Below are 26,613 nucleotides of genomic sequence, written 5' to 3'. Positions count from 1 at the left end.
GCACATGCATTGTGTTTGCCACCTGGCATATGCTACAGCTCTAACATAAAATTGTGGCATACAGTGACTTGTTCACCCCCTCTCTGATACATTTATCAGTCAGTGCACTCCACTGCTGCAAGCTGCCTGCCTCTGCTTCTATGCTCAGAGCAAGCTGAACTGCAGAGGCTGCCTACTTCAAACACTGAAAAAAGCAGGCTGAGACACAGAGGCTGCCTCCTTCAAAAACAACTCTAAAGACCTTGTGTGTAAAAAGCCAGTAGTGGTGTATTATTGTGTACATTCATGATCTAGACATGAATGTAAAAGGTGTGGTCAGTAAGTTCACAAATGACATAAAACTAGTTTTGTGGTAAATAGCAAGGAAGAAAGCCTCAAGCTGTAGACTGTTACAGATGGGCTGAACAATGTTAAATGAAATTTAATCCTGAAAAAGTGTGAAATTGCATTTTGAACAGACTAACAAAGTAAGGAAGTACACCTTGCAAGGTAGGACCCTAGGAGGTGCAGTGGATCAAATGGACCTTGATCTGCATGTCTACAGATCTTCAACAGCAACAGGACATGCAGATACAGTGGTTAAGAATACAAGAGCAAGGGGGTTATGATGGAGATGTATAGAATGTTAATTTGGCCATTGCCTCAGTTTAGGAAGGATGTAATTCCTGTAGCGAAGGTGAAGTGGAGATTAACCAGGATATTGCTTGGGCTGCAGCAATTCGGCCCTAAAGCAAATGTTGGTGGCCTGTCTTGGAGCAGAGAAGGCTGGGGTGGGGTGAGGGTTAAATTTGATTGAGATGAACAAAGTTCTGAGGTGCACAGACAGGCAAGATAGAAATGTTTCCCCTTATTAGAGGCATCAACAGTCAGGGGGCACAGTTTAAGTTAGAGTACAACAGGTTTAGAGAGGATCTGAGGAAATTCTTTTTTAACCAAAGCATTGAGGATATCTAGAACTGACTGCCTGAAAGGCTCATAGAGGCAGGAACCCTCAAAACATTTAAGAATTGTTTAGATGAACACTTGAAATGCCATAGCACACAAAGCCATGTGCTGCCAGGTGCTGAAAAATGGGATTAGGACAGTGGGACATTTGATGACTGAAGCTGAAAGGTCTCTTTCTGTGTCACAAAAACCCTATGACTACATGATTCTATTTAACTCACAAAGGATGCCTGACTGTAAGTTCTGTGCTAAAAAGTGAAGGAAGCAACTAGCACATTGCCCTTCATAACAAAATGAAATGATGACAGGCGTAGGGATGCTTTGTTATAATTGTAGAGGGTCATGGTGAGACCAGACCTGGAATATTGTGTGCACTTTGGTTATTCCATCTGAAGAAAGATGTTCTGGCTTTGGAGGTAATGTAACAAAGGTTTACCAAAACTGGTTCATGGGGATGGTTGAAGAGAGATTAGATTAATTGAGACCATATTCACTGGGATTTCGTGGAATAGCAGGTGGAGTGGGGGGAATGTGGGATTGGCGGTTTCTCATAGAAATCTGGAAACTTCTAACAGGAGTAAACAGGATCAATGCACAAATGGTGTACCCAACAAACAGGGAGTCTAGAACCATGCTTCAGAGTTTAAGGAAACAGGTTAGGCAATTTAGGACTGAGATAAGGAAATATTTCTTCATTCAGAGAATGGTGAGCCTGTGAAATTCTCTGTCACAGAAAGTGGTGGAGGCAAAAATATTGAATGTTTTCAGGAAGCTGTTAGATATAGTTCTTGGGACTAAAGGGATCAGAGTGTATGGGGAGAAAGTAAGAAGAGCATACTGAGTTGGATAATCAGTTTTGATCATAATGGATGGTGGAGCATGCTCAGAAGGCCATATCACATATTCCTGCTCCTGTTTTCTAAGCAAAAGATATAAGGCTGAAACATTTGCAACAATTTTCAGGCAGATGATCCATCTCAGCCTCTGCCAGAAGTCCCCAGCATCACTGGCCTTCAGCCAGTTTGATTCACTCTATGTAATATTAAGAAATGGTTGGAGGCATTGGATACTACAAAGCTTATGGGTCCTGACAACTTTCCAGAAAAAGTACTGAAGACTTGTGCTCCAGGTCATAGCACCCTCCTCGCCAAGCTCTCCCGGTACAACCACAGCATGGCATCTACCCTGTAATGTGGAAAATTGCCAAGGTATGTCCTGCACATAAAAAGCAAGACAAATCAAACTTGGCCAATTACTACCCTGAACTGTTCCCATCCATCATTACCCTCTTTCACCTGGCCATGATTGTCCTCACTTTGAACAGCTTCTCCTTTAACTCTTGTCACTTTCTTCAGGTCATGTCCTATGGGTAACTGCATGAGCCCCAGTTATGCCTGTCTCTTTTTGGGGTACATGGAACATTCATTGTTCCAATTCTACTTGGGTCCCTCCCACAATTACTTCTCTGGTACATTCATGACATCAATAGTGTCAGTTCCTTCTTTCATCTGAAAAAAATTATCAATTTTGTTTTCAATTTCTACCCTGCTCCCACTTTCAGCCAGTCTTTCTCTGACTCCTCACTTCCCTTCCTCTACAAGTCTTTCCATTTCTGGGGATAAGCTGACAACCAATATCCACTACAAACCACCAACTCCCACAGTTAACTGGACTGTGCATCCTCACACCCTGCTTCTTGTAAAGAGTCTATTCTATTCTCCAGTTTCTCCGCATCTGTTCTGTTGATGCCACCTTCCACAGAGGGGAGGTTCAGAAATGTCCATCATTTTACTCAACCAAGGATTCCCTGTTACTGTTTTGATAGGGCCCTCATCCGTGTCTGACCTGCTTACCACACTCATCTGTTTTCTTCCTTCCCATTACAATGATAGGGTCCTTTAATCCTCACATTCCAATACACCAGCACTCACATCCAAAAGATCGTAAGCCACCATTTCTGCCACCTCTAGCGGATGCCACCACCAGACACTTATTTCCTTCCCTTCCTTTGTCAGTCTTTTGCAGGGACTCTTCTTTCCAGAACACTGTGATCCACTCCTCCTCCACTCCCAATATCTTCCCACATATCCACAACACCTTCCCATGCAATCACAGAAGGTGTAACATCTGCCAATTTACTTCTTCCCTCCTATCCAAGCCCCTAGACACATTTTCCAAGTGAAGCACTTTACTCAATACTTGCACCCTTATTCACTGCCCACAATGTGATCTCTTTTACCCTGGGAGACAAAATGCAGATTGGGGGACCACCTTGCTGAACACCTCCACTCTATCTCTAAAAATGAACCCAAGCTTCCAGATGCTTGCAACTTCAATGCACTGCAGTGTTCCCATGCCAATGTTTCTCTTTTATGATTCGGAGATGCCGGTGTTGGACTGGGGTGTACAAAGTTAAAAATCACACAACACCAGGTTATAGTCCAACAGGTTTAATTGGAAGCTAGTGTGCTTCCAATTAAACCTGTTGGACTATAACCTGGTGTTGTGTGATTTTTAAGTTTCTCTTTTAAGCCTGCTACAGTGCTCCAGAAAAGCTCAATGCCTGGAGGAATAACACCTCATCTTCTACTTAGGTACCTTACAGCCCTCAGGACTCAAATTGTTTTTAATAATTTCAGTGTTCGAACGCCTTCCATGTTGGTTACCCACCACCACACTCCAGGTCATATTCTGTATCTGTGGCTCCTAGCACAGCCAAGTCATTTTCAACGATTCACACCTAGTGCTATCGCCTATACTTCCTCCCCAGATTACCATCAACAATCTGCTTCACCTTTTCTCTTTTGTCTTGGCACTGTCTCCATCTATCCTTCTCCTTCTTCCCCCCACATGCATCCACCCTTCCCCAAACCTGTCATCAGCATACATACTTCCCAGCTGCTTTCAGTTCCGATAAAGGATCTTTGGATTCAAAATCTTTTATTTAAGTATAGCCACCACAGTTGTTGCCAGGCCTGCTGAATTTCTTGAGCTGTTTCTGTTTTTGTTTCAGATCTCCAGCATTTGCAGGTCTTTTATTTGTGGCTCTTTGGTTGAGCCACCTTTTGCATTCATCCCTACTGCCAGGTTCGCTGGTGTCAGTCCCCACAGATCTCCCCAAGTAGATGAAATGCAACCCTATTGGCATTCCAATTTCTTGTTCAATTACAAATTTTGGGTTAATTTGTTTTTTGTTCTATTTTGCCTGGGCATCAATAGCAGGGCCATGTCATCAACAGGTATGTTTCCAGAAAGTGACCCTTGTTTCCAAAGAGCCATTTACTTAATGATTCTGCTTCATTGTGTCAATATCTGTAGAAGATCTCATTAGCATAGATTGAATGCAGCTTCCTGAGTATGTTACACAAATATACATGATAACCTTTCAGTGTTTGTTGACGATCTGACCGTTGATGAAGAAAGTACTTTTCCAATTGGCGTGACCTCTTGGGCACCTTGACTATGCAATTTATGACTTTCTGGAACATGTGAGAAATCCAGCCAGAGCAACAAATCCATGTGTCCTCTCATTGTTGCTGACCTTGGTAAACACAGCATTCAGCATCTCTGAAGTGTACGTGTAATAGATCCGCGGAAGGGGCTAGAGGCAGAGAAAGTTTGGTCTTGATCACTACTGCAAATGGCAGGTCATGTGGTTCACTTGGAAAGACATCCTTTAACATGAGGCTACAAATATAGTGACAAACTGATAAAAACATTGGAGCCTCCTGAGGCACTGGTGCTCAGTCTTGCCCAGGAAACTTGGCTTGTGTCCCCTCTACTAAGGAAACTGTTTCAAAGAAGATGGAGCTAAGTGTTTAGGAGTTGGCAGTGAGCTCCTACTGCTCCTACTTGCTATTCATGCTCATTATCCGCAGTCCAATTTAAAAATTACATAAGCTATTTTTATGCTGCTGTGAAAATTGACAGTTGGGACGTGGTAATGAAAGGCAAAAAAGATCTCCAAGACAGCAAAAGTTACTATCCAAAGAAAGAAGTATTTGGTGCTCATCAATTCTCAGTCATTCTCTGCTGCCCACTTATATTATATGGTGAATTCCAGGAAGCTCAGAAAATTCTTGTGAAGTCAGAATTCTGGATTAAACTGTAGTTAAGAAGCATTTATTTAATTTAAATAGCATGCACCATCCCGTGGGATATTCCAAGCACTGAAAAATGTACTCATGTTAGGAGTGAAAGTCAATGTCTATCAGCCAGATTCCTGACATTTTGACAGTTTTAAGCATTTTAACCTGTTAACCAGCCATTTTTGGGAGATTACAATTCACCCTAATATCACACCTGCCTTTTCACAGGATGTTTGCAAGAATTATATAATACATCATTACATTATTCAATGTATTTTATATTTTATATAAATTGTATTTTATACAAATTGCCATGTTATACAGCCTGTAAGTATAGCCAGGTGGTTATGCAATTAATGTAAGTAAGCTTTAGTAATTCGTATTTCTTAATATTGACTTGAAATAACAGTTCGGATTCCACTAAAGCAAGTATCATGAACACAATTACAAGGAAATAACTTAAATCTTGCAGTGATTTCAGATTTAAAGCAAATTAACTTATAAAGTTCCAAACAGGCCTGGATGGCAATTAGCAAATGTTAGAACTTCGTGGTGCAACTTCTCCAACAGTTGCAATGTGACAGGGTCCATCACCACTTCATGTATGTCCACCTCCTCCACTATTTGCAATGATGAGGACCTCCACTATGTCCTCCTTTTGAGCGACCACCATTTGATTCCAGTTTGCCAATAATTCCGCCACCCCTACAAGGAATTCCACCACCTATGGCTGCACCATATTTACAGGTAGGATGCAGCTCAGAAAAGATTTACCAGGATGTTGCTGGGAAAGTTTGAGTTAAAAGGAGAGGTTGGATAGGCTGGGACATTTTTCACTGGAGTATAGGAGGTTGAGTGACCTTATGGAGGTTTATAAAATCATGAGGGGCATAGATAAGGTGAATAGTAAAGGTTTATTTCCTAAGGTGGGGGAGTTCAAAACTAGGGGGCATATTTTTAAGATGAGAGGAGAAAAATTTAAAAGGGACTTGAGGGGCAACGTTTTCACCCAGAGGTGGTTCATATGTGGAATGGACTGCCTGAGGAAATGTAGGTGCAGGTACAGTTACAACATTTAAAAGATATTTGGACAGGTACATGAATTGGAAAGGTTAAAAGATTTATTTATTGTTTTATAATTATTCGGGATGGAGCAGCATCCTTTGCTGGCCAGCACTTATTGCCTGGTTTCCCTTGAGAAGGTGGTGTTGAGCAGCCTTCTTGAATCACTGAAATCCATGTGCCTTAGAAAGACCCACAATGTCATTAGGGAGGGAGTTCCAAGATTTTGACCCAACAACACTGAAGACTGAATGGCTGTTAGTATACAATTTCTGTGAATCCTGTGAATCATCAAGGTTCTGAAACATTAATTGTGTTTCTCTTTCCATTGATGTTGCTAGAACTTCCAGCATTCTCCCTTCAGATTTTCGACAATTCAGTATTGTGCTTTGTTCTTGCTTGTTTCCTTGGTAGCACACTTGCTTCTGAATTAGGAAAGATCATGAGTTCAAGTTAAACTCCAAGGCAATACATAGCACCAAGTCACTTCAGAGCAATGCTCAGAAGTTACTGTCTTGATCAATGCATTATCTTGATGTGATATTAAGCCACAACTTTCTAGTTCAGATATATATAAAAAGTTATCATGGTATTTTTCAAGTAAAAACAAGGAGTTTTTTTCTGATTTCCAAGTCAATATGTATCCTTCAACCAAAATTACCAATACAGTTTAACCAGTCATTATCTAATTATTGGATTGTGGGCTTTGTCACGTGCAAACTAGCAGTTATCTTTGCCTGCACATCCAACACTGACTTCAGAAATATCTCAATGATTGTGCAGTGCTTTAGGATATCCTGAGAATGAGAAAAACAACTTTTCATTTTCTTTTATTGCATTGATTTTTTGATTCTGTTTAATGGCAGTAAACTTGGAGAATTTGATGCTTTGTGACACTCGAAGTAATGGGGTGCTTGATTTTTGTCTGGGAATGCAATGGTTAAAATAATGTTTGAGAAGGATCTGATCCTCAAAATGCTAACCTAATCTTTCTCTTTACATATGCTGGCTGACCTTTAATGTATTTTCATTCGGCTTGCAGATATTTCTATGTCTGTTATTTATATTGACCAATTTTACATGATTATGTCATTGAGTACATAAGTCCATAAACTCAAACCCCATTGCATTCAAAGTATTATTTGTTTGTTTTACAGATGTACTGTGAACATCTTCAGAGAATGGAAAATGCTTTATTTTGGACTGTTCTTCAGGGTTATTGCATTATTAGTATTATTAAGTTATAAAATAATAACTAGCAAATAACGCCATATAAGGGCTGGTAAAATGAGGTAAAACTTTGTAAAAATGTTCTCACAGGGTCAGTGATCGCTATACGATGTGCACCAAACATTTTTTTTCTTTTTGCATAATATTTACCTCGAGATTGCTTCAGGCTAATGTCTCAATAATTTCCACTCCTTTTCTCAGGTCTTTAACACAAAGGACTTGACTAATGATCCATGGACAAAATGAAGCATTTGGATTTATTCATTAATCATTCATCTCCAGCTCATTGAAAACTTTAAACTTCCACAAAATTAAGACAGAATACAAACGAGTGCTAAGATGGAGTCAGCTTTTGGAATTCAAAACTATTGACAAGTGATAACAAAGGGCCTAGCGGGCATATGCAAAAACATTACATGTCTACAGAGATTGTTACAACATGTATAAAGTAAAGTTTCAGTGATGAACTGCAGAGTTATTAGTTAGGCCTGAGCAATAGGCAGAAATCTGGAGAAGCGTACAGTCACTGTCAACATCGCCAGTAATTATTCTCTCTTCCAATTAATGGTGACATAGATTAATTATCAGATGAGGCAAAGCCAATTGCAATCAGTCACCCAGAGCTGAAATGAGATTGTTCCTGACAGCAGCATGAAAGTCACCTGTTTCATTGTTATGGATTTGCTGTAAGTAAAAGAAGACAAAGCATGCTGGGAGGTGACTGAGTTGCAGTCCATGGAAGTGTGAAATGGCAAACAGGTGAATGTCCAATTACACTGTTATTTGAACTGCTTGACTTTTCTTGTCTTTGATTACACCATCTTGCTTGCTGTGTTTGTTTGCTGTGTCGTTCTTTGTCTCACAGGAGTCTGCCAAAGATTGTAGAAAAGCAGAGATACGCTGAATGGATTTTGACATCTTTGCCTGTTTACAGTAAAAAAAACTGTCATTAATGAATGCCTATTAAGAAATTAACATCATTATCACATTAAACATATAGAGTTTAAAAAGCACATAATAACTTATTTCTTCGGTTTTTACATCATGGCAGATTTCATGGAGATTCATTATAGCCAAAGCAGAACCGAAAAGACACAATAAATCAAAAGTCTGATAGTTTCTCTGTCTTTTTTGGGTTGGAGTGATTGGAAGATATTTGAGAAAAAAAAGACCTGTGACTAAGTATGTAACCTCATCTTGAAGGTCAGGTAACATGAACCATTTCACAAATGATAGAATTCAAATCTTTATCACAGTATAACTTTGATTTTTCCCCCATTTATTTGCATATTCTAGCTTATAAAATATGTTGCACCATTGAAAAGATCTTGGCTAAAGCATCACTCATTCCAATTTCCTTCCTGTGAAGAACTTCTGTTGAATTCCCATTTGGAGTTTTGATGGTTTCATATTGCAATCAATGTGAAATTACTGAATTTTACATTTTAACTGCAATTTTAATGTATATTTAATATTTTTAATACATTAACCGCAATTTTAATAATTGGTCATATAAAAATTACCATCACTTACAGACAACAAAAAATATATAGTTTGCACTACAACTTGATTTTATTACAACATTACAAACAAGTATGATTATCTGAAAGAAACACAGAGACTGCTGGAGAAACTCAGCAGGTCTGGCAGCATCTGTGGAGAGAGAAACAGAGTTTATATTTTGCATCTGGTATAATTTTTCTTTAGAACTATGATATTATGAGTTGCAGGTCAAAAAATGTTCGACTGCTTGCTTTACATCCAATACTGGATGAGCAAAAATTTCTTGTAACTAATTTTTGAACAAATCAAAGTTATTGTCTGCATTCATCATCACAAACTCCATCACTAGTCACTGATCCCATCCCTCACACTAACAACTCTCTGAGGCCAAACAGATTTATTTGCAACCTTGGTGCTGTACTTTACCTAAAATGAATTTTCAACTACATTATTTCTTCCCATCATTAAGAACATATAGATTCACTTCCACAACTTTATCTGACTTCATCTCTCTCTCAGTTCATCTGGTGCTGTAACCTTCATTCATGCTTTTGTTAACTTCTGGTTAACCTCTAACATCCTATCCACTGTAAATTTAGTTTCATCCAAATCTGTTGTCCCAATTCTAATATCCACCAAGATCCATCCTCCATCCTGACTTATATTTCCCAGCAGTTAGTTAATGCTTGAATTTAAAATTATCATCCTAAAATCTACCCAAGGTCTCACCTCTTCTTATCGCTGTACTCTCTATCAACCTCACAACCACCCGAGATATTGTGTTCATTTAATTCTAGCTTCTCAAACTTTGACAATTTTTATTGCCCCATCATTCGCAGCTGTGCCTTCAACTATCTAGGTCCTAAAGTCTGGAATCATAGAATAGAATTCCTAGAGTGTGGCAGCAGGCCATTCAGGTGAAAGTGAGGACTGCAGAAGCTGGAGATCAGAGCCAAGAGTGAAGGGCTGGAAAAGGCAGCATCCAAGGAACAGGAGAATTGACATTTCGGGCGAAAGCCCTTCATCAGAAATGAGGCTGGGAGTCTAGGTGGTGAGGACATAAATGGGAGGGGTGTGGGGCTGTGGGGAGGGTAGCTGAGAGTGCGATAGGTGTATGGAGGTGGGGGCAATGGTGATAGTGATAGGGAAGGGTGGAGTGGATTGGCAGGAAGGATGATGGACAGGTAGGACAGGTCATGAGGGCAGTGCCGAGATGGAAGGTTGGATCTGGGGTAAGGTGGGGAAAGGGGAAATGAGGAAACTGGCGAATCCACATTGATGCCATGGGGTTGGAGGGTCCCTAAGTGGAAGATGAGGCATTATCTCTCCAGGTGTCAGGTGGTTAAGGGGTGGCGATGGAGGAGACCCAAGATCTGCATGTCCTTGGCGGAATAGGAGGGGGAGTTGAAGTGTTTGGCCAGGGGGCGGTGGAGTTGGTTGGTCCACCTCATCTTCTGCCTCGGGACCTTCCAACCCCATGGTGGATTTCACCAGTTTCCTTATTTCCCCTCCCCCCACCTTATCCCATATCCAACCTTCCAACTCAGCACCGTCCTCATGACCTATCGTACCTGTTCACCTTCCTTCCCACCTGTCTGCTCCACTCTCCCCTCTGACCCACCACCATTACCCCCACCTCCATCCACCTATCGCACTCTCAGGCTACCTTCCCCCCAGCCCCACCCCCCCTCCCATTTATCTCTCCACTCCCTAGGCTACCAGCCTCATTCCTGATGAAGAGCTTTTGCCCGAAACGTCAATTCTCGTGCTCCTCAGATGCTGCCTGACCTGCTGTGCTTTTCCAGCACTACACACTCAGCAGGCCATTCAGCTCATCGAGTCCACACTGAGTCGCCGAAGAGCATCCACCCAGACTCACCCTCCTACCCTAACCCTGTAACCCGGCATTCCCCGTGGCCAATCCACCTCACCTGTACATCTTTGGACAGTGGGAGGAAACCCACGCAGACACGGGGAGAACATGCAAACTTCACACAGACAGTTGCACACAGGAAATCTCTCTTTAAACCTGTCAGACTCTCCACTGCTCTTTCTTCTTTTAAAGCACTCCTCAAGACTTACCTCTTTAACCAAACCAATTGGTCATCTGCCCTAATATTCCCTTATATGCCATTTTTTTTAATAACACTTTCATTAAATATCTTGGGTTGTTTACTGAGCTGAAGGTAGTACTTAAATACAAGGTATTGTTGAAATATTAATAACGTGGGGTTTGGCCCTTTGTTGTTTGTGTTGCGTTTCTTTTCAGCTATTACTTCATTTCAACAAACAGCACGCATTAGCTAGTCAGGTCACTTTTATAATTGCTAGTTCTGTATTTTCCCATTAGTAAATTTATTCAGAATATGAATATGATCCAGAAATAAAATGCATGCACAATGCACGTTAGGATACCCTCCCTTAGTTTTGTCAGCTTTTTCAAATTTTACCTGTCTTTAAGTTCCCTTGTGTTGCCCACATTGTGGACCTACATTAATGACCTTGACATGGGGACACAAGGACAACTTCAAAATTTGCAACTGAGATAAAACTTGGATGTTTTATGAACTTTGAGGATAGTGATAGACTAAAGGAGGACAGAGACAGGCTGATGAAATGAGGATAAATTGCAGTTGAAATTTGCTGCAAACACTGCAAAGTTATTTATTTTGGTAGGAAGAATTAAGAGAGTAAATTAAAGTGTACAATTCTGAAGAGAGTGCATGAACAGGGACGTGAGCATACATTTCTGCAAACAATTGAAGGTGTCAGGGCAGATTAAGAAGTCAGTTGACAAAGCTTACAGAAATCTGGGCTCTATAAGTTGTGACATGGAGCACAAAAGCAAAGCAGTTATGATAAGTCTGTATAAAACAGAGATGTGACTTCATCTGGAGCGTTGTGTCCAATTTTAAGAAGGATGTGAAGACATTGGACAGCGAACAGAAATGGTTCTAAGAATGAGGAGCTTCAACTAAGGGGAATGTTTTCCTTTGGGAAGGGAAGATTACGAGTAGATTTGTTCAATGTGTTCAAGATCATTATGGGTCTGGACAAAGTAGAAATGATGGACAGAATCTTATAGGGGCCTGAGAGACCCTGAGTGGGCTCTGAAGTGATTTGTGGCAGAATTGGATGAGAAGTCTGGTGAGGCACCTGCTGCACACAGAGTCATCCATGGACATTGGCATCTCATATTTAACAATCTCTCACAATTATCATTATACCTCTTAGGATAATTAGGAAGCACAGACACACATTGCAGGGCACATTGGCAACTAGCATTGAAAGGTTACTATAAGGACACCTTGTACATTGGGAAAGCACCTAGCTCACAGACTGGACTGAGCTGCATCTCAGGACTTCTTACTTGTTCTCTTAGTGTTTGTATACTTTGTTTCGACACGTGTGTCGTACCATTCATGCCTGTTAGTGCTTTGGTGTTTCAGTTAGAGCCAGAGGCTATTAGTACTGCTGTATTTATTTGCTCTTTTGTGCAGATACACAGACAATCTGCCTTGAGAAAGGAGGGAAAGGTCACCTTGATGAATAGCACTCCGTGAGATCAATCCAACACCTACAGCATATGCCAGCTTCATGCACAGCAAACACATTTATTGGGAAAGTGAGAGGAGACTCATCCTCAATCTAGTCAAGAGAAAGGGAAGCACTGTCAGTCAGGGAGTACTGGTGCCATCAGTCACGGGCAGGATCTGCTCACAGTTAAAGTGCTCGACCCTGGTCAGCTGAATGTTTTGACTATTTGAGTTCAGGGAATCTACCCCAGTACAGTACAGTCATTTTTTTAGAGCCATCACAAGCAATCAGCAGAATTGTGAGCTATTAGATGGGGAGTTGCAAACACCGTAGACAGGGGTCTGGTCAATCACATCTAAGGGCTACTCGCTGAAGTCAGTGAGGGCCTAGGCCACAGATAATCCTAGCAGTCCATCCATTGTTAGTTAAGGAACCTAAAAGAACCAGTCAGGGAATTGCTGCTCAAAAAGGATGGGGATGTCAAGGCCGGGGTATAAAAGCCAACACATTTGCAGAGGTCGGGACAAGAACAGTGACAGGGGTGGGGGGTAGGATCTCAAGGGGCATGTGAGGGTTGGAGAGAACAGTATGGTGGGGGGCACTATTGTTGACACTGACCATTAATGCAACCTACACAGAGACAGTGTAGAGGATTGGAGTGGGCATTGTTTGACCTCAAGAGGTCAAATAGCCTATTCCTGCTCCAAACTTAAACGTTTCTATGAGTAGGCAAGTAGTTATAGTAACACTACATCTATAAGCATATCAAGGGAAAGAGAAAAACCAGCAAAACAGTAGGCCCCATTAGGGACTAAGGGAGCAATCTGTGCATGGAGCCAGGGAATATTGGTAGGTATTAAATGACTTCTTCACATCTGCCTTCACTCTGGAGAAGAAAGGTACAGGTATAGGATTCAGAAAGAGGGACTATGAGTGTTCTTGAACAGGTTGACACAGGGAGTGACATTTTGGTGGATAATAGTGGACAAATCACCAGGTCCAGATGAATTGTATCCTGTGCTGCTGTGGAAGACAAAGGAAGAAATTACAGGGGCTCTGACCCAATTTTTCAAATTCCTCTCTGGCCACAAGACAGGTGCCAGAGGATTGCAGGACAGCTAAAGTGGTTTCACTTTTCAAAAAGGTGTTAGAGATAAACCAGGGAATTACACATCAGTGAGTGTCATATCAGTGGTAGGGAAACAATTGGAGAACATTCTGAAGGAGAGAATTAATCTCTGTTTAGAAAGCAAGATTTGATCAGGAATAGTCAACATGCCTGTGTCAGAGGGACGTCATGCCGAACAAATTTAATTGCATTTTTTACACAAGTGGTCAGTTGATGTAGTTTATATGAATTTCAGCAAAGCCTTTGACAAGGTTCCACATTAGAGACTGTTAAAGAAGGTGAAAGCAAATGGGATCCAGGATAGCTTGGAATGTTGGATCCAAACAGACAGATTGATCAGATAAGCAGATCTGTGGTAAAAGGAATTTAATCCTGAACAGTGTATAGGATGCACTTTGGAAGAAATAACAAGACAAGGGAATATTCAATGGATGGTTGGACACTAGGAAGTTCAGAAGAATGGAAGGATCGAGGGATGCTTGTTCACAGATGCCTGTAGGCAGGAGGAAGTTTAAAAGGATGGTTAAGAAATTGCACTTGCCTTTATCAGTTACAATTGGAGTTCTGACTGAAGTTCTGATCACTGTAGTGATTGTAACAAAGTTGGCCAGCTGGACCTCACAGAATATGAATTCCCTCATTTGGGCTTCCCAGTTTAAATAAAGGGTGACTTGGTGACAAGACACTGGAGTTATTTTAGTCACTTCCCTATAGAAAAGATGTGATTGCCCTGGAGGGGGTTCAGAGGATATTCACCAGGATGTTGCCTGGGTTGGAGCAGTATAGCTATGAAGACAGGTTGAATAGGCTCAGATCGTTTAATTTGCAATAGAGAAGACTGAGAGAGGACCTGATTGGAATGTATAAAATAATGAGGGGCATGGACTGTGTGTATAGAAAGCAGCTATTCCCTTTAGTTGAAGAGAATGAGAAGGTTTAATTTTAAGGTGAAAGGCAGAAGGTTTAGAGGGTACTGGAGAAAAGATTTCTTCATCCAAAATATGGTGGAAATCCAGAATGCACTATCAGAAGGATGTAGAGGTGGGAAACCTCACAACCTTTTAAAACATTCTTGGATGAGCACTTGAAATGTCATTCATTCAAAGCTATGGGTCAGGTCCTGGAAACTGGGACCAATAAACAATGAAAAATAGAAAATAGGTGCAGGAATAGGCCATTTGGTCCTTCGAGTCAGCACCATCATTTATTATGATCATGGCTGATCATCCAGAATCAGTATCATGTTTCTGCCTTATTCCCATAACTCTTGATTCCACTATCTTTAAGAGCACTATCCATCTCTTTCTTTAAAGTATCTGGAGACTTGGCTTCCACTGTTTTCTGGGGCAGAGCATTCCATATGCCCACTACTCTCTGGATGAAGAAGTTTCTCCTCAATTCTGTTCTAAGTGGCCTACTCCTTATTTTTAAATTGTGTCCTCTGATTCTGGACTCACTCATCAGCAGAAACATGCTTCCTGCCTCCAGAGTGTCCAATACTTTAATAATTTTATACGTCTCAATCAGATCCCCTCTCATCCTTCTAAACTCAAGTGTATTCAAGCCCAGTTGCTCCAATCCTTCAACATGTTAGTCCCGCCATTCTGGGAATTGACCTCGTGAACCTATGCTGCACTCCTTCAATCGCCAGAATGTCCTTCCTCAAATTTGGAGACCAAATCTGCATACAATGCTCCAGGTGCCGTCTCACCAGGGCCCTGTACAGCTGCAGAAGGACCTCTCTGCTCCTATACTCAATTCCTTTTGTTATGAAGGCCAGCATGCCATTAGCTTTCTTCACTGCCTGCTGTTCCTGCATGCTTGCTTTCATTGACTGATGTACAAAAACACCTAGATCTCATTGTACTTCCCCTTTACCTAACTTGACTCCATTTCGATAGTAATCTGCCTTCCTGTTCTTGCCATCAAAGTGGAGAAGCACACACTTATCCACATTAAACTGCATCTGCCATGCATCCGTCCACTCACCTAGCCTGTCCTAGTCACTCTGGATTCTCATAACAGCCTCCTCACATTTTACCCTGCCACCCAGCTTTGTGTCATCAGCAAATTTGCTAATATTACTTTTAATACCTTCATCTATATCATTAATGTATATTGTAAATGGCTGCAGTCCCAGCACCGAACCTTGTGGCACCCCACTAGTCACCACCTGCCATTCTGAAAGGGACCTGTTTATCACTACTCTTTGCTTTCTGTCAGCCAGCCAATTTTCACTCCAAGTCAGTATTTTGTCCCCAATACCATGTGCCCTAATTTTGCTCACTAATGTCCTATGTGGGACTTTATCAAAGGCTTTCTGAAAGTCCAGGTGCACTACATCCACTGGCTCTTCCTTGTCCATCTTCAAAGTTACATCCTCAAATAAATGAAGATTTAGAGTAGTTTTGATGGGAAGAAGGGCCTTACGATTCTATGAATAGTGTCAAGTAGGATGCGGATGGAATCAAACAAGAGGACATCATATGGAATGGAGTAGGTACTTAATGACATTTGGTAAGATAAGGTGAGAAAGCCTATTAGGCCCTGCAATGAGAAATGTTCCAAAAAGCTCAATGCAACTTGCACTTAGCCAAAAAACTGTAAGATTCAACCAAGTCCACCTCCTTCCATTCATGGAAGGACCATGGTAAAAAACTATCATGGCATGAGGAAAAACATTTATGAAGTGACTGCTTACAATCTTGGAGGACTTTCTGAGAGGCAGATTCTTTTCAAGTCTTCAAGAGTGAAATGGTTAATTGTCTTAAAATGAAAAAAATGTCGGGGTATGGTGTGTGTGTGGAACTAGATGATTTGTCCCCTACAAAAAGCCGCAATGGATATAACAGACCAAATGACCTCCTTCTATGCTGTTACAATTGTATCTATTTTATCTATTGATCTGGAAATCTGGGGTTTCTAACCCTACAGCCATAAAATGCTGTGTATGGGCTAAATTTGTTGTTGCTATAGTCAGGATTCCTTTACCTTTGTGGCTGCTGGTCTTCATAGTCTTACCAGACCATAGGGCTGCTCTCTCAATAAAGTGATTTAAACTAAGGACCACCATATCTTAGGCAAGGGGAAGAGGTTGAGAAGGAGAGTCCTTCATGAAATGGGGAATTGAACCCTACACTGTTGGTGTCATACTGCTTTGCATTCAGCCACCTGAGCTAAACGAGTTCCCAGGCTAAATTGGTACTGCTACTCAGTATCAGGAAATCTCATTTTTTTGAGACGCCAGCCAATCACTTCTGGAAGCACCAGAGCTCGAGAGTGGGCTCTCTGGGATTGCAGTAGGCCCATTAAAAAGGCATGCTAAAACCCTGGATCCAGCTAAGCCTGGGGCATGGGTAGTATTTGTCTACTACCCAACCCTTTTGCCCAGATAGTGTGAGTGAGTTCAAGGGCTGTTATGAAGCAGCTGAAATTGGTCATTATGCTGCATTATTAAATATTCCTAACATGTGAGCAGTTTCTTTGTATTTAATCCAGTATAATTCTATATTTCTAGACACGCATCAGTTCACAGCCTGATATATCGCTTCACACACCTCATTGCTTTAGTGCAGTCACTTATACTTGCAACGAAACTGGAAAAAATAAATGTTTTATTGATGGTTTTAATACTCAATATTAAAGATCAAACACTGTCTGCAAAATTATTTCAAATACATTCTATCAACAAATCTATAAACTGAACTGTCAAAAGGCCTCAGCTATACTTTTGACAGTGTCACAGAATATAATTTGACCCACTCTGACCCATTTTACAATCTTCATTTGAAAACAGAAAACACAAAATGAATGCAAATTTTCTGATAAGTCTCAGATTTCAAATTTCTGATTCTATAGATCATTAACTAATAAATCTGCACAACTAATATCGAGCCCGTGTGCTCTATGAGAGCTATGCAACATTCAGAAGACCCAGTACGTGTTCATGCACAGCTAAAAAAAAAAGCCACAGGAAAGAAAATAAATGTTAGTGTAATAGATTTGTTGTTTATTCATACTTGAAAAGAAAATATTAGCCTATTTAGTAACATAAAAAGAGGTTGTTTCCAAATGCTTTCTCACTCTATCCAACAATGCACCTTGGTATTTGGACTATGTTGAATGCAGGCTCAATGTCTAGTCTACTAAAGTTTTGATCTTAATTGGGCTTTAAAGAGTCAAAACAATTAGCCTTGCTACCCTCAGGTTCTTGTTCTTCCTTCTTGACCATTGTTTATTGTCAGATGTGTAGATGTAAGGTGAAAACAGGACAGGATTAGCTTGGTTTAAATGCCTTTACATAAAATTAGTTGCTGATATTCACCGACACAAGTCACCTATGAAGATGGCCATTTCAATTTGGTACCAGATAATGAATATAAGCTTTACACCATCCAACCCCACCCTCCACACCCTCTTGCAAACAAAGAAGTCAACCCCTTCAATTATTATTAGCTCATTCATGTCAAACTCATCTGTGATCTTGTCATTTAACTGATCGTGTTAATGCAGACTTTATCACTCATCCTAATCCCAATATAAACTGAAGTACTTGAACAAAACAAAAATGAAAAGATAAAAAAAGGAAGTAAATTGTAATTATTTCTAAGTATTTTTAATAAACCTGTTGCTATCCTCTCTTTTAAAAACATTTCAGTAATGTTCTATTATCCATAAGTAATAAGCTTCACCATTTCTATTACTCCACTTCAGATCTTTGTTCTTACAATGCTTTATGGAGGAGTAAATTTATTTGAACAAATGAATTTTTTTTTTGACTGGCATTCTCAGACATTTTTCAACATGGCAGTAAAATGAAAAAAAAATACGTGGGCAGTGAAAACAGCGGGAAATTACAACATGAAATGCATAAGTGGGTTGTAAGATACATTATGTATGGCCATCCAAGTTGGTTCAGCAAACCTTGTCAGGTGCATCTGTGCACTCCAGAACTTTCTTATGAATTTAAAAAGTAGTTTCATGCAATAAAAACTCAGCACAAATTAGACAAGGTAGTCAGTAAGATTTATGATGTCCATTAACACTGTTAGACTTACATAAGGGATTATTGTAACTATTTAAGTGTCAGTGTATTATATCACAAGCATGGCTTCAAGTATTGTTTTTGTGGGTCTTTGGATTGATACCTTAGTTCTGTGCTGATGGTCACATACAATTAGTTCATTCATTAAGTCAAAGTCCTCATTTCTGCGAATGTCATGGACCTCTAAATTAGGTATACGTATCTCTAATAGGTATACATATCTCAGAAATTCACAGACGATACACATGAGAGATTGGTATACTAGTAAATTTTATTTTATTGTTCTGCTAATGGTCTCAACAGAAAATTATGTACAGATTGCTGTGGGGAAAAAACATCTGCAAGAGTTCTAATGTAGTAGTGTTGATCAGGAAATCTGCAGCAGGTAACAGACAAAAATTGACATGATTTTGTATCGTAGACATTAAGGCCAAGGATAAGTATCCACTGGAATTACTGCAAGACTCCTTGTACGAAATGAAAACATTGGGCTGCGTTTTATGCAAGGGGTGCAGGGGTTTACATGACTGGCTCATATCACAGCTGTGTAACTCTGGCAGCGACTGCTGGAACTGTTAAATGTCCTCGAAGATGAGCGCACTAAGCCCAGCCTTACAGGTAAGTCTGGGGTTGCATGAGATCTGGCTGGCTGGCCACTATAAGAAGAAAATTTAGCAGGTTACAGAGAAGGAAAGTAGAGGCAGGTGAGAAGGGAAAGTAGAGGCACCCCAGCATCACAGATTTTAACCAATTCAATTCATTCCTGGCAAGATCAAGAGATGGTTCGGGGAATTGGATACTACTAAGGCTCTGGGCCCTGACAACATCCCAGCAATAGATTTCGAGATGTGTGCTCCAGAATTTACCAAGCCATAAGTCAGGCTATCCATGTACAGCCACAACACTGTCAGCTACCTGACAGTACGGAAAATTAACCAAGTATATTCTTTTCACAGAAAGACAGGACAAATGCAATACGGTCAATTACTGCCCCATAGGTCTACTGTCAATCATCAGTAAAGTGATGAAAAGTGTCATCAACAAAGCAACCAAGCAGCACTTGCTCCACCATAACCGGCTCAGTCACGCTTAGTTTGGGTTTTGCCAGGGCTGCTCAGCTCCTAAACTCATTACAATCTTCGTTCAAATATCGATAGAAGAGTTGAATTTCAGAGGTGAAATGAGAGTAACTGCTCTTGACATCAAGGCTGCATTTAACGGAGTGTGGATCAAGGTGCCCTAGCAAAACTGAGGTCAATGTGAATCGGGGTTGGAGTCATACCTGGCACATAGGAAGATGGTTGTGGTTATTGGAGGTCAGTGATTTCAGCTCCAGGACCTCTGTGAAGGAGTTCCTCAGGATAGTGTTCTCGGCCCAACCATCTTCGGTTGGTTCATCAAAGACCTACCTTTCATCATTAGGTCAGAAGTGGGGATATTTCTAAGATTGCACATTTCTCAGCACCATTCATGACCCTTCAGATATGAACCAGTCCATGCATAAATGCTGTTAGAGCTGGATGATATCCAGGGTTGGGCTGACAAGCGCCAGGCAATGATCAGCTCCAACAAGAAAAAATCTAACCACCATCCCTTGACATATAATGGCATCACCATCACTGAATCTCCGCATTCTCAACATCCTCGAGGTTACCACTGAATATAAACTGAATTGGACTAACCATACAAGTACTGTGGCTACAATAGCAGGTTAGAGGCTAGATCTCCTGCAGTGAATAACTCATCTCCTGACTCCTCAAAGCCTGTCCCACAATGCACAAGTCAATAGTGTGATGAAATACTTTTCATTTGCCTGAATTAATGCAGCTTAAACAACACCAAGAAGCTTGACACAATCCAAGATAATACAGCCCGCTTGATTTGTATCACATCCACAAACATTCACACCCTCTCTACTACCGATACTCAGTAACAGATGCGTACCAACTACAAGATGCATGACAGAAATTCACCAAGGCTTCTTAGAGTACACTTCCAAACACACAACTATCATCTAGGACAAGGGTAGCAATACATGGGGACACCACCACCTTCAAGTTGTCCTCCAAGCTACTCACCATCCTGATTTAGAAATATAGCTTCAATCCTTCATTGTCACTGGATCAAAATCCTGAAACTCCCTCCTTAACAGCATTGCGGGTCAACCTTCAGCCCATGGACTGCAATGGTTCACTACCACCTTGGCAAGGACAATTAGGGATGGTCAATAAAAACTGACCCAGTGAGCGATGCCCACATCCCTTGAATGAAAACAAATTATATTTTTGAGGGTTCAAAGGCCACAATGTGCTTAAGAGGAGGCATTCTGCTTTTGTACTCCTACTTGGTGCAATACTGCAAGGTTTCACTGGCAACTTGTCACTTGATGCCAGCCTACCCTGCCATTGGAAATGCCCCATCAGCAGCAGGAATTGGCTAATTGTTGGGTATCTAAGGGCTCACCCAAGGTAAATAGATCATTTAACGCCTCAGCTGAAGTAGGGAAATACCTATAGGAGCAAATAGGCAACAAACACAACTGCACTGCCACAGCACCAAATATTACACCCTACCAACCTGCATTGGCTATGTTTCTCTTTTCACAGTTGCTGACTGATCTGCTAAGTATTTCCAGCAATTTTTGTTTTTATATCAGATCTCCAACAACTTCCCTTTTGAATAAAATTCCATAACCAGCTTCCTGGAGTGTCCTTAGACATTCTTGTTCTGTGAAGGTCAATAGTTTCTTCTGTTGTGATACTCATAAGGAATGGAGCTCCTCCATGGTATTTAAGTATACATTATCATGCCTCACCGGGACAGCACGCTGCAAATGAAGTCACACTATTGCCAGAGTAGTCATAACAGTTAAAGATTTTGAAAAGTATGCAAAATTCTTCAATTTATCTGTCGTTATAAATAAGGTTGACAGAAACCATGGACCAAATTTCTGTACTTTCTGTAAGGATTACTATTTATTATAAATAGTTTCTAGCTACAGGTAAACAGTAACATTATTAATTAGAACTCTTAACTCTCTTATAAACATCCACTTACACGTTAAGACAGAAAAAAAATGTTTATGGGCAAAAAGCAGTTCATGGTCCCTTTTCACAGGATTTGCTTAGATAATTTTTGTACTGATCACAATGCTTCTTCTTGATCTTTCTTCTCTGGACACTTTCACATGTTTACAGGAGGCACAAGCTGATTGGTTCACACTTATATTAATTAAATGAGTTAGAGATTCATTTTATTAGAAATCACAACTTACAGCATCTGCCAAATGAAAAATAAATTGGGTTTCATCAGACTTAAAGTGAGTTTTACTGTAGAGAGACAACTCCTGAGCCAGTAGAGATCCAATAGTTTCTCTCAGGTTACTTGTTTTCAAAATCTGTAGTAATCCTTTAACAATCCTTGATTTTTAAAACAAGTGTTTTCCCATTTAGTCCACAATCAAACATTTAAGAAATTAAAAAAAGACATTGTCTTTACAATGTTTTGTAGTCTTTCATTTTCCTGCCTGCATATCTTCATCCTTGTCTTCTGCAATTACTCTGGAAGCTATGTTATTGGACAAAGAAGTAAGTATTCTACAATTTATTTTACTAAACAATGCTTCTGGTTTTATGTTGTGCAGTTATGTGATTTTCAACAAACATAATATATATCTAAAACCCACATAGGTTGATATATTGCACTAGGTACTGTTAATTAGAATCTAACAGAGAATGAATATATTTAAAAGTTCTAACATATGGATTGCGCAAGAAATTACTGCAATTATAGCAGGGGGCCTTTTTTACTGAATTGCGAAAATTGTGGCAATGGACATTTTCTTTGTACTTCTTAAATACAATGAACGAATGGATTACTAGGCTATGAAACTTCAATCAAATAGAATCAAAAGGATTTTTTTTTGTTTTTATACATAAAACTAATCTACAATGCAGAATTCTGGCTCAGATTTAGCTGAAACAATGGTGAAAATTTGAGCCCACCATTTACAGGCTCTCCCATAATCCCACTTTCTTCAGGGCACCAGCACTTACCTCTCTGGCAGCTACTGGGTTGCCCTCTCTTCCTGGTTTTTTTTGGGTGGAGAGGTGTTGGTGGGAAATACTAATCAGGCGTGGTCATTAAATTGACCTGGGCAGATAGCCTGTGGACTTCTGTCAACTTTCTGCTGGCCGTTAAATTTCTCCCTAGTTCATCATCTAAATTCCTTTAATACGAGTTTCTAAATTCTACCTTTTTAAATATTGATCAACACCATTTAATCCTGAAATGCAATTATAATCTACATGGTTTCAGAATTAGGCTCTTCCTAATTTTTTTAGAAACTCTTGCACTTCAAGCAAAATAAATTTTTAAACTACTCTTCTGAGCATTATTCTTTGATAAAGAGTGTTGTATTGGTTGATTTCTTACTTAAAATGAAATTCAATTTAGTTTCTATTAAACATTATATTGTGATGTAGCATAGCATTTCAACCTGCTCCATCCTCTTGGCCCTCCCCACAGTTATACACCTGAGTCTTTTTACTACAGCAAGCTGTTTGCATTATGTTGAAACAGCTGTTCTCTCATACCCATTTATGCTGAAAGGGAATGAGTTGTAAAAAGCCCCATTTCAAACACTGATACAGCTTACTTTTCAAAGAAGGTGAAATTCCTGCCACGTCACAAGCTGAAAGTGAAACCTACATCCAGCAGTGAACTGACTGAAGGCATTTATACTACAACTTTGAATAATTAGCAAGACCTCTCTCTGACATATAAATAAGTACTGCATCAACAAAGCGGAAGAATTTTAAATGTGAAGCATGCCTTCTTGCTCAGAAATCAGTAGTGTTAGTTTCTGATGGTGCATTCTTGTTATCCATAGTATTGATCTCTGTAATTTAAGAGTGTTCCCATCATTCCTTGACATATAAGTTAAGAAAAGAGCAATTACAAATAAAAGCTGAGAAACTGAAAGATTCACACATTTGTCATATAATTCAGCATATCCTAATTTAATGAATGTATTGGTGTGATCCAGTGGCAGTCAACGAATTTCAGATCTCTTGGTCTTAATTGTAATGCATTGTTAGACAGTTTTAAAATTATAAACACTGGAGCAAATAATTTTATTCAATAGCTGCAATGCTATATAAGATAGTTAGCACCTGAAAATGTTGACTTCAATCATGAGAAAAGCTCCACCTATCAGGATATAAAGGACTATCCCTGGCATGAGCTAACCACTTGTTACTGGTTCAGTTGCTGTTGTTCTAGTGCTACATTACATAAACAGTGACGTTTATTTAAAATATGGCATGAAGTTTGACAAGAGACTATCATCTACATTTGATGTAACGTAGTTAGCTGTTAAGTGCCGTGTAATAAACCTCCTTAGCTTAACAAGACTCAGTCTCACATATGCTGAAGACTTCATCTGGGCATCCTTCGCCACTTGGTCTCAGTATCTGAGACTTATACCACGAAGAAAGATTGATGGCAATGCATCTAACTAAAGCACTTCAGAGGTACTAATGAACAGTTTCACAACATATACCATGGTAGCAACAAGTGAGTATCATTGTCTCATTTAATATGCTAGCAGTGGGGTGGGTCTTCTCAAGAAAATCCTCTGTTTTGCAAAACCACAGCTATTCAAGATAAAATTCCAGTAAGCAATCTGTGAGTGTACCTTTAAATATTCAGTAGCTGAAAGGCAGACTGAGCAAGTCAGCTTCTCTGAAGGCAGCAGAGAAGGCTGCAGAAGCATAAGCTTGCTTGTAGAAGTTCAAAACTGTAGAGATGGTGAAAAAAATCAAAGAAGTTTGTGGACAGCATGGAAGACCCCACTAATTTGCAAGGAGAAAATTTGAATTACAAACTATGGATATAGTGGTCAAATTTGGACACCCAAAGTAAGTTAAGTCCCTTAAAGGAAAGGTGAAAATTCTTACATTAAGAACAAGTTCCAGACTCTGCAGATAAATGTGGGCTTAAATTCTATATTTATTAAAGAAGCATTGGAATAATTGTTTAATATTGTTAGGAAAAGCTGCAAGAAACCTTTGTAAAAATGTTTTAGTTATTTAAATTATAAACAATTTAAGAAAAATGTTAAGTTAGCAATATAATTCAACTAATTAGTGAAAACAGCAAATACAGAAGAGTTTATTAAAAACTAGTTCTGAAATAAAATTGAATTATTGTTGGGTAACCCAGTCTTAAAATCACAAAAACAGCATAATACAGTTTTGTTTAGTTTATACAAGTGTGACTCTCATACAGAAGAAGTAGAAAAGACACAAAACATACATATAGTTATAGAATCATACAGCAAAGAAACAGACATTCAGTCCAACCAGCCCATGCCAACCATAATCCCAAACTAAACTAGTTCCATGCCTGCTCCTGGCCCATATCCCTCCAAACTTTTCCTACTCATGTACTTATCCAAATGTCTTTTAAACATTGTAATTGTGCCCGCACACTCCATTTCCTCTGGAAGTTCATCCCACACAAAAAGCATTGTCTGTGTAAAAAAATGTCTTTTTAAAAAAATCTCTCTCCTTTTGTCTTAAAAATGTGCCCTCAAGATTTGAAATCCCCCATTCTAGGGAAAAGCCAAATACGATTAACTCTATCTATACTCCTCATTATTTTACAACTTCTATAACACCAGGGTGTATGTTATAATTTTATTTGAAAATAAAAAGTCGTAGGTTAAGGAGAATGAAACTTTAGCTTTCTGACAGGACAACGCAGGCAGGACACAATTCAAGTTCAAAGGAATGATGGGAACAGTCTTAAATTACAGAGAACTATACTACGGATAACAGGAGTGCGCCATCAGAAACCAACACTACTGATTTCTGAGCAATAAGGCATGCTCTACATTTAGAATTCTTCCACTTTGTTGAAAAACATCAACAAATCTAGAAGTAAAATATTAGCGATCAATGTAGATAAACCCAACCCCAGGAAGAGTTCATAAGTTTCATACGAATGTTCACTGAACCTAACAGTCAAAATATGCCACTTGAGATTAATTATGTTGGTGTCTGACAATTTATCAGAACTATGAGATCAGAAGATATTACAAATTTCACAAGTTTGGATGAATTATTCAGTTTTCTTCCAACACAGACAAATCTTCATATTCTGACCAGAGATGAAATTGTTCTGCTTTATTCTCTTTCTTTCCATACATATGTTGCATATCATCAACCCCTTGCTAATGAGTGAGCGGAAGATCTGGTCACAACTTCTGGTAATGTCACCCTTTCAGCAAGCACTGGTGGGTCTGGTGACAACTTCATAATTTCCCTGAGAGGATGGTCTGCTATATCTATTCCAAAAGTACCCCAAATGAACGTGCGAACTCCCAAAATTAGTCGGAAATGATCTGCATTTGTTACTCAGTAGCCCAATACACCTGTGGTGGCAGCACACTTATGATAGTAATAGTAGCACAAAATTCCATTTCTGACTACTCTAATACTAAGTTAATTGATTCAGCTTAAAGGTTATATAGACTATCCATTACTGTACTATTTATGATTTTTTATAACAAAACGAATATGTTACAAGCATTGTATTTATACACTGTTTACATTTGCTGCATTATGGTTCCCAATGTCTCTGCTTAAAAACTAACAATAATTGGATATTTAATAGCAAATCTACATTTTATAAAAGAAAAATAAATGTAATATAAATAAAATTATGAAAAAGAAATAGGTAATTTTAGAAATATAAACTATATGCGACATATATAACATAATTCACTCAAATGCTTATATTTTGTGGAATCTATGGAATTCACTACCTCGGTGCACAATGGATGCCAGAACATTGATTAAACTTAAGGAGGAGATAGACAGACTTTTAATTAGTAATGGGTTGAAGTGTTATGGGACAGAAAATTAGAGTTGAGGCTGAACTAAGATCAGCCATGATCGTATTGAGCGGTGGCTCAGGCTTGACAGGCTGAATTGCCTACTCCTGCTCCTGTTTCTTATGTTAAGTTCTGACTGCTTCTTTTACATATCCTTTATAGATTCTAGTACAAG

At 39.6% G+C, this 26,613-nt stretch overlaps 1 protein-coding gene across 4 annotated transcripts in view; it reads right to left on the bottom strand.

Moving 5' to 3' along the window:
- Positions 1–7,569: 7,569 nt before the first annotated feature.
- ccdc178 (coiled-coil domain containing 178) overlaps positions 7,570–26,613 on the bottom strand; it is a 399,216-nt gene continuing 380,172 nt past the window's right edge. For all 4 annotated transcript variants that reach the window (XM_043688275.2, XM_043688277.2, XM_087986447.1 and 1 more), the window contains one exon: positions 7,570–8,249. In XM_043688275.2, the coding sequence (XP_043544210.2) occupies positions 8,097–8,249 (153 nt within the window). In that variant the 3' untranslated portion in view covers positions 7,570–8,096. The remainder of the gene's footprint in view (positions 8,250–26,613) is intronic.

The sequence above is a fragment of the Chiloscyllium plagiosum genome, unplaced genomic scaffold (assembly GCF_037043375.1).
Source record: "Chiloscyllium plagiosum isolate Xiang-an unplaced genomic scaffold, Cpla_swu_hap1 HiC_scaffold_4, whole genome shotgun sequence".
NCBI lineage: Eukaryota > Metazoa > Chordata > Chondrichthyes > Orectolobiformes > Hemiscylliidae > Chiloscyllium > Chiloscyllium plagiosum.
This window is presented reverse-complemented; position numbering and strand designations above follow the sequence as displayed.